Genomic DNA, 12,231 nt, shown 5'->3' on the forward strand with positions numbered 1-12,231 from the left:
TAAAATGTATGGTTAGTAAATTTTCACAACAGAACACACCCACGTAACCAGCAACCAGCTCAAGAAGTAGAACAAGTTAAATTTCCATTGTGTGAATTTCACTTCAATTTAAAAAAAAAAACGAAAAACACCGTGATAAGCTCCCAGAAGCCTCCTCTGTGCTCCCGACCCTGCCCCCAGTCTCTAGCCCCTCCAAAGAAAATCGGCATCCTGACTTGTTACGCATAGTTTTGCCTGCTTTGAAACTTGATATTAATGGAACCACATGGTGTTTTTTCATTGTTTGGGACTTTTTCCTTGGCATTGTTTATGACTCATATGAGTTCAGTCATTCCCATTGCTGCATATTCCACTGTGTGAAGATACGACTGTTTATTCTACAATAGATGTACACTTGAGTTGTCTCCAGTTTCAGGCTATTATGAATTGCACTGGTGGGCATATCTTTTGGGTATATATGCCTAGTGGTGACACTGCTGGGTCAGACAAGAGGTGTACAGTCAATATTCATAGATTATGCCAAACAGTTTTCAAATTTGGATAAATCAGTCTACACCCTGACCAGCCATGGATAGCAGAGTTCCAGCCTTTGGTCAGCATGTGCCAATTTGGAAGAGAAGGCAGCTGAGGTTCAGAGAGAGGCATATGCTGCCTCCTAGTCAGTGAGAGATTCTGGGTCCTGCTGTGTCACCTCCTCTCCTCTCAAATCCTGCCCCCACTGTGCCCTCCCAACCTGGTTGTGGGGTGGGGTGGGACAGACAGGGTCACGTGGAGTTGCGTTCGTTCGTTCAGCCGGAGGAAGCCAGGCAGGCTGCAGACAGACGGCTGCTGATTCTGCGGCTGGTCAGGAAATCAAGGTAAGAGAGGGCGTGTGTATGACCCCCAAGGGGATTCCCTGGGGGCAGAGCTGTGAGTGGGGAAGGGGCCAAAATGAAGAGAACATGTGGGCAGACACTGGTCAGAATTGTCACCCTCTCATCCCCCAGGAGAATCTCTACCATGGACCCACCCTCGTCGAGCGGGGCCTCCCAAACCCAGCCTGCAGCCCCAACCCCACTAACTGCCTACCGCTGGCACTCAGGGGGCGGTGGGGAGAAGGGAGCTGGAGGGTTCCGCTGGGGCCGCCTTGCAGGATGGGGGAGGGCACTGAGCCACCAGGAGACCACAGTCAGCAGCCAGCCAGCCCCTCGATCGCTGTTTCGCCGAGTCCTCTCTGCGCCTCCCAAGGAGTCACGCACAAGCCGCCTCCGAATATCCAAGTCCCTCTGGGGGAGGCATAAGAGCCCACCACTGGAGTCAGACCCAGAGCCAGAGGCCCCAGGTACATGGCTCCCCCACCCAGGCTGGGAGGCCCGGATGCTTGGGTTTTGTCTGCCTCCCGAGCATCAGCCTTACAGACACAGGAAGTTGTGGGGAGTGCAAAAGCCCAACAGGAAGTGGCTGGGGCCCGGCTGGCTGCCCTCTTCCCTCTTTCCCCCTCACCCAGGGCCTGGGCATGGTGGGGGGTGGCTAGGGATCTAAAGGGTGGGGATCCAACCTGGGGAAGGGATAGGGAATAGATTGATGGTAGCACTGTCCAAATGCCGAATGGCTCTTGGCCTCACTAGGTCTCTCCTTGTATTCAATGACACAGGCTTAATCTCTCCTGCCTGGATATCCATCTCTGCTGCCTCCTGTTGTCCTGCTCTCCAGCCTCCCTGTCTTAGTTTCTTTACTTTCTTGAGCCTCTGCTTCCCCAGAAGTTAAACTGGAATCCTGATTCCTACCTTGAAGGGTGTTTTATTTCATTCATTAATTCAGAAGTCTGTGAGCACTTACTATGTTCCAAGCCCACTCCAATTTAGGCACTGAGGACACAGCAGTAAACTAAACAGATGAAACTGCCTGCCTTATGGAGCTCACAGCATAGTAGGTGTGACAGGCAGTAAACAAGTAAACAAGAAAATGACAGATGGGGCTAAGTCACACAGAAGGATCTAGAAAAGTAAGGGGTCACAGAAAATGTGCTGGGACCTGGGCTAGCATTACACTGATGAGCCTAGGACATATTTTGTGTGATCTGTTAAGAGGTGGGAGTTATCATGTATTCCCCTGGTGGTCAAACAATGGGACAGACAGATAATATGGGAGGATTGATCCAGCCCTTCTGTTCCTGAAAGCTCTTTTAATTCCCATCATTCATCCTTCCATTTTGCAGAGGCATCCCTTCAGCTTCCTCCAGGGTATCAGGTACTGCCTATTCCAGAGGATCTAGTGGGAGCTCTCTAACAAGCAGACCTGCTCCTACTCTGCTCAAACAGCTCCCATGGCTTCCCCATACCTCCAGGATAAAACCCCAGCTCCTCTAACTGATACCCAAGGCCCTGCACCAATCTCTTCCTGAACCCTCCCCTCCAGCCTCCAAGGCCTCCTAAGCCTTCTCAACTTTCCCTTTCTTTCCCTGTGCCAGGCCATGTGCCATCTCCCAGCCTTAGCTCAAGCTGTTCATGCCACTATATCCTCCACCTCTGTCAAAATCCAATCTGCTGTTCAAAACCCAGTGCAAATTTACTCTCTCTAGGAGGACTTTCCTGACCTAATGCACAACCACCTCTCTCAACCCTGCCCTTTTTCTGTTCCTTTCTCAAAGTTTGAATACATTTCCCCTTAGACTAGTTATTTATGGAAGGAACCAAGCCTGCTGTCTTGTTTTTTAACCTCTCAGACCTACCCACTGTCTTGGTTAAAAGAAGAATGTTTGTGTCTGAAACCCAGCTCAATCACTCACAAGCTGTGTAACCCTAGGCAAGTCACTCAAACTCTATGGGTTCTCAGTTTCCTCCTTGATACAGTGAGGATTTTAATAGCTCTTTGAATGGCTTTTAGAGGATTGAATGAGACAAGTTGTGGGGAGCAGTATACACAGAACAGGGTACATAGTTGATGGGACTGTGTCCACCATGCATAGCTAGTGAGGACAAGGCCTAGAGAGGGGTGGTGGCTTGTCCAACACCTGTTGTGGCTGCTGGGTGGATAGGGAAGAGGGGGCACTTAGGAGGGAAAACGTGTTGAGCCTGGGTGAGGGCAGAAGTTGTTCTGAGGGAGAGAAAAGGACTTTCAAGTCCCCAGCATCTCCTCCTCTACCCAGAACCTGAACCAGAGCCGGAGCCCCCTGCCCCACAGATCCCAGAGGCTCCCACACCCGATGTGCCTGTCTGGAACATTGGGGCCTTCACCTTACTTGATGGAAGGCTTGTGCTGCTTGGGGGTGAGGACGAGGTAAGAAGGGGCACATGAGCAAGAGGAGAGAAGGAGAGGAAGGGAGAGAGACAGAAGAGTGGTAAGGGAGGGTGAGGGGGGATAACAGGAGAGGGCCCGCCTCTCCCTCTGTCTGACTCCCTGCCTTCCCTTTCTGATCCACTTCTGTTGGGAAACAGAGTCCTCGCCGGGCCCGGGTGGGAAGCGCTAGCTCTGAGGGAAGCATTCAGGCAGCCCTGGGGAACCTCAGGGATCCAGGTAAGCTGGAGAGGTGGTGGGGACTGTGACATTTTGGGAGCCTCTCAAGGTGGGTCAGAATCCAAGATGACCTCACCTCCCCACAACCATCTCCCCCGACCACCCACAGATCGGATCTCTGGAAAGACTGAGCCAGAGGCCACTGGCCCCAACCAGGTCCACAACATTCGGGTAAGACATCCAGTGGGGATGGAAGGGAGAGCAAAGGCTTTCAGACCCTCAGAAGTGAAAGGGGGACTCTTCCTGGGTGATCTTGGATAGGTCACTGACCCTCTCTGGACCATAATGTCCTTTTCCATCAAATGGATCAAGTGAGAGAAGCTCCTTCTTGGAGCTTGTTTATGGAAAGTCCTTAGAATATAGGAACATACAATTGGTACTTTAAAAATAGGACCTGTTGATTGCTTTTAATATTCCTACTAATACAGCCTGAACTTGTGATCCCCCCAAGACCAGTAAATGTTCTAGGACATCTGGGGAGGGGGAATAGCTGAGAAGGGAGCACAGGGTCCTCCCCAGCTGGCATCTCCCTCCCTACAGGGGCTGCTCAAGAGGCTGAAAGAGAAGAAAAAGGTCAAGTCAGAGCTGGGAGCCAATGCTTCCCGGGATGGGTAAGGGTCTTTGAGGGGCTGGAGGGGCTTGGATTATCCCCTCCCCCTCATTCTACCATAATTCTGAGCATCACCAAATATCCCCTGTTGGGCAAGGCTGGGGCCACTGAAAGACACTTAGCCAGACCTCCATTGAAGGGTGGGGGGCAGAATCTGGCACAATAACTCTAAAACTGCAGCTGAAGGAGTTCCCATCATGGCTCAGTAGCAATGAACCCAATGAACCCATATCCATGAGGACACGAGTTCGATCCCTGGTCTTGCTCAGTGAGTTAAGCATCCAGTGTTGCCATGAGCTGTGGTGTGGGTCACAGACACGGCTGGGATCCTGTGTTGCTGTGGCTGTGGTGTAGGCAGGCAGCTACAGCTCTGATTTGACCCCTAACCTGGGAACTTCCATATACCATATGCTGTAGGTGCCACCCTTAAAAAATAAATAAATAACAGACAAAATTAAAAAAAAAAAAAAAAAAAACAGCAGCTAAGTCAATACCCTGGTCTGGGAGTGTCAGGGAGGGGACCCTTGAGCTGAGATCTGAGGGATAGATGGAAGTTAGGCAAAAAAAAACCTTCCAGGTAGAGGGAACAGTAAGTGCAAAGGTCAAGAGGATGGATGAAGTGACAAAAACAAGGCCAGTGTGACTGTAGTTCAGTGAAGAATTGTCAAAATGGGACAAGGACTGTACTATGCAAGATCATACGGGCCATCATGAGGAGCTGGGTTTATTTTAAAAGAGACTGATTCAGGGGGTTCCTGTCATGGCTCAGTGGTTAACGGGTCTGACTGGGAATCATGAGGTTGAGGGTTCGGTCCTCACTCAGTGGGTTAGGGATCCCCGGTTGCTGTGAGCTGTGGTGTATGTCGCAGATATAGTTCAGATCCCACGTTGCTGTGGCTCTGGTGTAGGCCGGTGGCTACAGCTCTGATTCGACCCCTAGCCTGGGAACCTCCATATGCCATGGGTGCGGTCCTAGAAAAGACAAAAAAAAAAAAAAAAGAGAGAGAGAGAGAGACTGATTCAGGAGTTCCCATTGTGGCTCAGCAGTAACAAACTCGACTAGTACCCATGAGGATGTGGGTTCAATCCCTGGTCTTGCTCAGTGGGTTAAGGATCCAGCATTGTGGTGACCTGTGGTGTAGGCCCACAGCTGCAACTCCAATTCAACTCTTAGCCTGGGAACTTTCGTATGCCCCAGGTGTGGTCCTAAAAAAATAAAATAAAAGGGGTGGATTCAAGTCCAATTTTGGTTCAAATCCTTCCTAGCCTCCTTCCACCCTTCAGACTGTAGAGAGCTGGTGTAGGGGGGAGGGCACAGGAATGACAGTTTATTCACCGGCACCCTCCCAGACCCCCCAGTGCTCTGGGCTCTCGGGAATCGCTGGCCACCCTCTCTGAGCTGGACCTGGGCGCCGAGAGGGACGTGCGCGTCTGGCCACTGCACCCCAGCCTGCTGGAGGAGCCTCACTGCTTCCAGGTAACTGCAGGTAACTCTCCACATCACCTGACCCGTTGGCTCCACCCTTGGCCTCAATAGCACCCTTGGATCTCCCTCCTCAACAGGTAACATGGGCAGGCGGGAGCCGCTGCTTCTCTTGTCGCTCTGCTGCTGAGAGAGACCGCTGGATCGAGGACCTTCGTCGCCACTTTCAGCCTAGTCAGGTCAGTAGAGCAAAGGTCGGGCTTGGAGACTCCTCCCACAGACCGGGCCCCACCCCTCACACCTAACCCAAATCCCACCAGCGCCAAAACCCTGCCCCTTGGACACACCTGCTCCTGCACTTTGCAACCCCTCGGAGACCCTCCCCTGCTTCCATCTATTACTAGCCCCTTGCACGGTGACCCTCTACTTTCTATTCAGTCCGAGCCCTATTTGCACCACAGGCAGTCGTCAAGTCCGTAGCCTGCGGCTATTCCTCCTCCATACCCTGGAGCCTCGATCTCTCCAGGAAAACCCAGAAAAGCTAGAGGGTTTCCGCATAGCCATCTTGGGACCCCGTGGCCTGTCTTCCCCCAAGGGCCCAGCGATGCCCTGGGTGCACGGGCCTCTCGTGTCTCCTCTGGTGCGCAACGTGGAGCACCAACGCCAAGCTCCCATTCCTAATCTGGTCCACAGGACAACGTGGAGCGGGAAGAGACATGGCTGAGCGTGTGGGTCCACGAAGTAAAGGGGCTGCCCCGGGCTGCCGCGGGGTCACCAGGAGTGCGCGCGGAGCTGTGGCTGGATGGGGCACTGCTGGCCCGCACCACGCCGCGGACCGGCCCGGGCCCGCTCTTCTGGGCGGAACGCTTCCACTTTGAGGCTCTGCCGCCGGCGCGCCGCCTGTCGTTACGGCTACGCGGAGCAGGCCCGGGGTGCGCCGTGCTAGGCCGCGTGGCCTTGGCGCTGGAAGAGTTGGGAGTACCCCGCGCGCCCGCCGCAGGCCTGGAGCGCTGGTTCCCGCTGCTAGGGGCACCAGCTGGCGCCGCGCTGAGAGCGCGGATCCGGGCGCGGCGCCTGCGCGTGCTGCCGTCTGAGCGCTACAAGGAGTTGGCGGAGTTCCTCACTTTCCACTACGCGCGCCTCTGCGGGGCGCTAGAGCTCGCTCTGTCAGCTCAGGCCAAAGAGGAACTGGCAGCTGCCATGGTGCGTGTGCTGCGGGCCACCGGCCGGGCGCAGGTGCGGCTCTTCGACGGGACGAACCCGGGTGACCAAGGGCTGACCGATCGCGCGCTCTGGGGGCGAAGGGGAAGGGGGGAAGGGTTTGGCGAGACTGGACTCGAGCAGCATATGCAAGAGGCCTTGAGAGGCTGAGCCTGTGCTTTAGCTGCGAAGGGCGGGGCTTGAGCCGCGCCTTTGCGCTTATGAAGCCTAAATTTCTGCTTTGAGGGATGGAGGTTTCCGCCTGTTTTGAGCCTCAGCAGCGATGGCTGGGCCTGAGCAGCATCTATGTGGGGCAGGGTGTGAGGGACCTGCCAAGAGCAGGGATTCTCCTTGCCCAGTCTGCACCCAGCGCAACGTGACCCCACTATGCCCAGGCACTGGTGACAGACCTGGGCACTGCGGAGCTGGCACGCAGTGGAGGCCGCGAAGCGCTGCTGTTCCGAGAAAATACATTGGCCACGAAAGCCATCGATGAGTACATGAAGCTGGTAGCACAAGATTACCTCCAAGAGACGCTGGGTGAGCAGGTGGGGCAGTGGTCAGAAGCTTAGCTGAGCAGGGAGATCTGAGAATCCTTGGATTCTGGCAGTGGGCGGTGTCCTGGGGATGCTGGAGGAAATTGGGGGTTCTCCAAGATGTTAGGTGCCTCCAGAGTAAGTTGGAAATAGAATTGGAGGCTCCGTGTTGTTTGTAGTGGTCATGATCTGGCCCCTCTCTGGTTGTGCTGGACTACAGGGCAGGTCGTTCAGCGTCTCTGTGCCTCAATGGAGGACTGTGAGGTGGATCCCAGCAAGTGTCCGGCTTCAGAGCTGCCCCAGCACCAGGCCAGACTTCGAAACAGCTGCAAGGAGGTCTTTGAGAACATCATCCACTCCTACGAGTAAGAATCAGGGCCTCAGCACCTGAGTCTACTACTGCCTCTCAGCCACTGTACTAACCCTGACTCCAAATTAGAATTTTCAGATAAAATACAGGATGCCCAGTTAAATGTGACACAATATGTGGGACACGCTTGTACTAAAAAAAAAAAAAAAAAAAAAAAAAAAAAAAAAAGTATTAATTTGCCAAATCTGACAACCCATTACCAATGTCATGCTACCTAACCCCAATTCCTTGCCTTCTAAACTATAGGTGACCCCCATATCCTAATTCAATGCCACATGATTCTAATTAACATAGGACCTCAATGCTATGACCTTTGATTCCAGTGATGCCCTACCTCCAATCTCATGACCCCTGACCTTAAGTGACCATGTACCTCAAATCCATGTAACTGATCACAGGAAACCTGAGATTCCAATTTCTTGACCTCTGATCTTAGGTTAACCTCTATGCCTAATCTTACGTCACCTAGGATATCAATCCCATGATTTCTGAACCTGGGTGACCCTATAACCCCAATCCCATCCTACTTCATATCATGTACTTTGTCTGGCACCCCAACTTCATGTCCAGTTGTAGCCACATCTCAAGCTCATGGCTTCTGTCCTTAGTGAACCTTACCCCCAGATCTAGGATTACGGACTCCAGAAGTAGTCACAATAACCATACAAAAACCTTGCCCCCAAGTGAACCAAGCCTCACTATTCCCGATGTCTTCAATCCTAGAACCTAGAATGGAGGTGTCTCCTGACCCTGATTTTGGGACTTTGAACATCCATGAATCTTATGCCCATATCCTCACCCTCTGACCATTGCCTCTTCTGCCCTAGCTGGTTCCCAGCAGAGCTGGGCACTGTGTTCTCTGGCTGGCGAGAAGCATGCAAGGCACGTGGCTCTGAGGCACTGGGCCCCCGACTAGTGTGCGCCTCTCTCTTCTTGCGGCTCCTGTGTCCTGCCATCCTGTCACCCAGCCTCTTTGGCCTGGCACCAGAGCACCCAGCACCCGGCCCAGCCCGCACCCTCACACTGATTGCCAAAGTCATCCAGAACCTCGCCAACTGTGCTCCGTAGGTGCTGGGAGGATGGGGGGCCATGCTAGGGCACTGGGGGTGTCAGATGCCTGACCTGACTCACCCAGTTGGGCCCTAACCCAGGTTTGGTGAGAAAGAGGCCTACATGAGCTTCATGAATAGCTTCCTGGAGGACCATGGACCTGCCATGCAACGCTTCCTGGATCAAGTGGCCATGGTGGATGTGGACACAGCACCCAGTGGTTACCAGGGCAGCAGTGACCTGGCCCTCCAGCTGGCAGTCCTGCATGCCCAGCTGTGTACCATCTTTGCTGAGCTTGACCAGGTCTGGCCTGAGCCTAGAGCCCAGAACATGAGGTAGGGAGCAAGAGATCTGGGAGCCCCCAGTTCTGGAGAGCTTGCTCAGTATCTTCTCTACATGCCTCACCAGGCAACCCGTGACAGCCTGGAACCACTGCCCACAATCCTGCATGCCATTGAGGAGGGCCGACCTGTACCTGTGTCCGTGCCAATGCGTCTCCCACCACCTCCAGTCCAGGTCCACTCCAGGTAACCTGCCTGCCTCAAGTCTGGTCCAGTTCTGATGGTTGGGAGGGAGGAGCCAAAGGTAAGCACCAAGGTCAGACTGGAGTCAGAAGTAGAGGCAGGATGGTGTCCTGGGTCAGAAATAGGGCCATGTTTGGATCAGTGTAAGATGGAGGTCAGAGCCTGAAGACAGGGTCATCCCAGGGGTCAGGGAGAGGCTCACAGTGTGGTCAGAGGGGAGGCACAGGGTCAGACTGGAATCCAAGGTGGGGATTAGGCATTGCAGAGATAGGGAGAGGTCACATCTAGGGTCAGAGGGAGAAAGTGACATTGTAGTCACCAATGAGGGGCAGGTTTCATTGCGAGGTTGTGGATGGGGTAAAACCAGGGGTCAAATGGGGATCAGATGTTAAGATACATCATCAAGGGTGAGGGACAGGGTCATATTGTAAACAGGCCAGACCCAGGGTCAGATGGAGTCAAGGGTAATAGGCAGAATCGTTTGGGGGGGGGGGTGTCAGTCTTTCAGGAGGCAGAGACGGGGTCAGTTTAAGGTCAGAGGTTAGGGACAAGAAGGAGTCAGATTGGGAAGGAAATGAGTAGAGGTCAAGCTGAGGCAGATTGGAAGCAGAGGTTACAGAGTGGGTCAAGTCAAATGTGATCCCTTCAGCAACAGGGTCACATAGAAGAAAAAGATCAGGGGTGGGATTATCTCTAGTCAGAGGTAGAGATGGGCTCCCTCGGAAACCAGTGGAGGGTCTGACTCCCCCCATCCCACCCCAGCTTTTCTGCAGGGGAGAAGCCTGGCTTCCTGGCCCCCCGGGACCTCCCCAAGCATACCCCTCTCATCTCCAAGAGCCAGTCCCTGCGCAGCGTTCACGGCGCAGGTAGTTGGGCCCGGCCACGGCCAGATGAGGAGCAGGCTCCGCGGCTGCCCCGGCCAGTGCAGCGCACACAGAGCGTCCCGGCTGGTCGCCCCGCTCGCCGCCGCCCGTCTTCAGGGCCCCGGCCGCGACCCAAAGGCTCCCTACGCACGGGACCCACGCCCCGCGGCCGGCCCTGGATCGGGGCCTCAGCCTCGCTGCCTCGGAAGCCGTCAGTTCCCTGGCAGCGCCAGCTGGACCAGCCGAGAGACAGAGAACAGGCTCCGGGCACTCACCGACCCTTGAGCAAGGTGAGGTATAGCCCAGGTCCGCGCACAGGTGGTTGAGATAGGACTGGAAAAAGATTGAAAGATGGGTAGGTCTCAATTCAAACACCGAGCTTGCTGTGCTGTGTAAGCCCAGGTCCCAGCCCAGCCGTTTCTGAGCCTGTTTCCTCTTCTGTACTACAAAAGCATCATTTCCCAACCGGCAGGGTGGTGAGGAGGCAGAGTGCAGGGGACGCAGAGGTCAGGGTGTTTGGGGAGAAGGGGTTGGACTGTGGCTCACGTTACAGCTGCTCCCTCCCCACAGCTGGCAGAGCTGCAGTGTGAGGTGGCTGCCTTGCGCCAGGATCAGAAGGCCCTGTGCGGCCTTGTGGAGTCACTCCGCACCCACGTGCGTGCCTTGAGCGAACAGCAGGAGCTACTTCGGAGCCAGCTCCAGAACTTGGATTCCTTGATCGGAGAAAGGTGAGTCCCGCCCTTTCCATTAGCTCCGCCCCCAGATGGACTTGCTGTAGAATTCAGCTCAGGCCCCTCCTCCCAGTCACTCCTACCAAAATCACACTAGCATCGCCACGCCCCCTATGCAAGACCCGCCCCAACACACTTGTCTAAGACTAGTCTCTGAGTCAGTTCCACCCACCCAAGTCCCTGGGAGGTCCTCTAATCCAGGCCCTCAATCAGCTTCTCCCAAACAGGTTGGGCCAGACCCACTCTCTCTTAGTCTGGGCTCCCCCTCATCCCTGTCATGACCCCACCCAAGACTGGCCAGGCTGTCTCCAAGGGTGGGTAGGTTGTTCTTTTGTTCCAGCCAGTCCTGCCTCTAATCTGGCAGACCCTTCTTAAAGCTTATCTGGACTCTGACCCCAAGCCTGGACAAACTCTGCCTCCACCCCATGCTCTGCCCCTGAGTTCTAGACGCTTCAACCTGGAGCTGGAGTGGAGCTCCTCAGTCTCTGACTCTCCCTCCCCACCATGTCCCTGCCCCTGATCCCCACAGGACTGCAAAATTGGATCCAGAGCTTGATTCTCCACTCAGTGAGGGCCACAGGCTGAAGAGTCTGGTGAGATCCCTGCGAGCCCAGGAGCAGACCTGGAAGGGGTGAGGGAATAAAAGTTGGGATGCAACCCTCCCCAGGCTCTGAACCCACTGCCTCTGCCTTCCCAGGAGTGCCGCCTGGCTGAGATAGAGAGTACTCAGGCCCAGCTGAGGGATACCATCCAAAGCATGCAGCTTCTTCCCAGGATGTCAGGGTTCGGGAGCCAGCCCCCGCCACTCAAAGCACCCTGCGTCAATGGAGACACCACTTGAGCCGCCCACTGGGCCAAATGTGCTCTGGGAACAGAGAAAAGGCAGTCTTAGGGGCCTGTCTGATCCCTACCTCAACGCTATGTGGCATGCAGTAGGGAATGGAGTTGTAGGTGCCAACAAGTCTGGCACTAAAAGGTGGCCCAGTAAAATCTTGATTCCAGTAAAAATCAATGTGTGTGTTTTTTTATTTGCCCCTGAGTATTGCCAGTCAGAAAGCAACCATTCAGCTCTCTCAAAGTCTCCCCTAGTTGGAGGTCTCATGGGAGGGGGTGATGGAAGGAGATTCTCACCAGCTGTGTGACCTTAAGGCCCTCACTCTCTCAGAAACTCAATTTCTTCATTTGTAAAATGGATTTATTTTCCTTGCACAGTAAAAGACCCATAGTTTAAAGTGCTCAATAAAAGGTATTTGTCATTGTTAGGGCACCATCTGCTTCTCAGTGAAGCCCAGATTCCAGATGAGAGCATCTTTCTAGGGCTCCAAATTCCATACCAGCTCCCTCATGGTGGCGAGGACTTGGGTCTGGGAGGCAGACAAAGGAAGGATTGGGTATGTATGAAGATGGTTAAGCTCTGTGGGTGGTTGCT

The 12,231-nt window shown here is 54.2% G+C and overlaps 1 protein-coding gene across 2 annotated transcripts; it reads left to right on the top strand.

Moving 5' to 3' along the window:
• RASAL3 (RAS protein activator like 3) lies at nt 370–11,814 on the top strand. 2 transcript variants are annotated; one of them, XM_021083615.1, is made up of 18 exons: nt 373–857; nt 987–1,321; nt 3,128–3,258; nt 3,417–3,495; nt 3,605–3,666; nt 4,036–4,106; nt 5,456–5,582; nt 5,669–5,767; nt 6,222–6,764; nt 7,124–7,268; nt 7,485–7,629; nt 8,462–8,698; nt 8,786–8,987; nt 9,093–9,211; nt 9,971–10,361; nt 10,642–10,799; nt 11,332–11,395; nt 11,500–11,814. In XM_021083615.1, exons 2-18 carry the CDS (start codon nt 1,000–1,002, stop codon nt 11,641–11,643), a joined length of 3,039 nt encoding a protein of 1,012 aa, XP_020939274.1. In that variant the 5' UTR covers nt 373–857; nt 987–999; the 3' UTR covers nt 11,644–11,814. The 2 variants fall into 2 exon arrangements, with proteins under 2 accessions (XP_020939273.1, XP_020939274.1); XM_021083614.1 differs by having other exon boundaries at nt 370–1,321; nt 11,500–11,810.

This window comes from Sus scrofa, chromosome 2 (assembly GCF_000003025.6).
Source record: "Sus scrofa isolate TJ Tabasco breed Duroc chromosome 2, Sscrofa11.1, whole genome shotgun sequence".
Lineage (NCBI taxonomy): Eukaryota > Metazoa > Chordata > Mammalia > Artiodactyla > Suidae > Sus > Sus scrofa.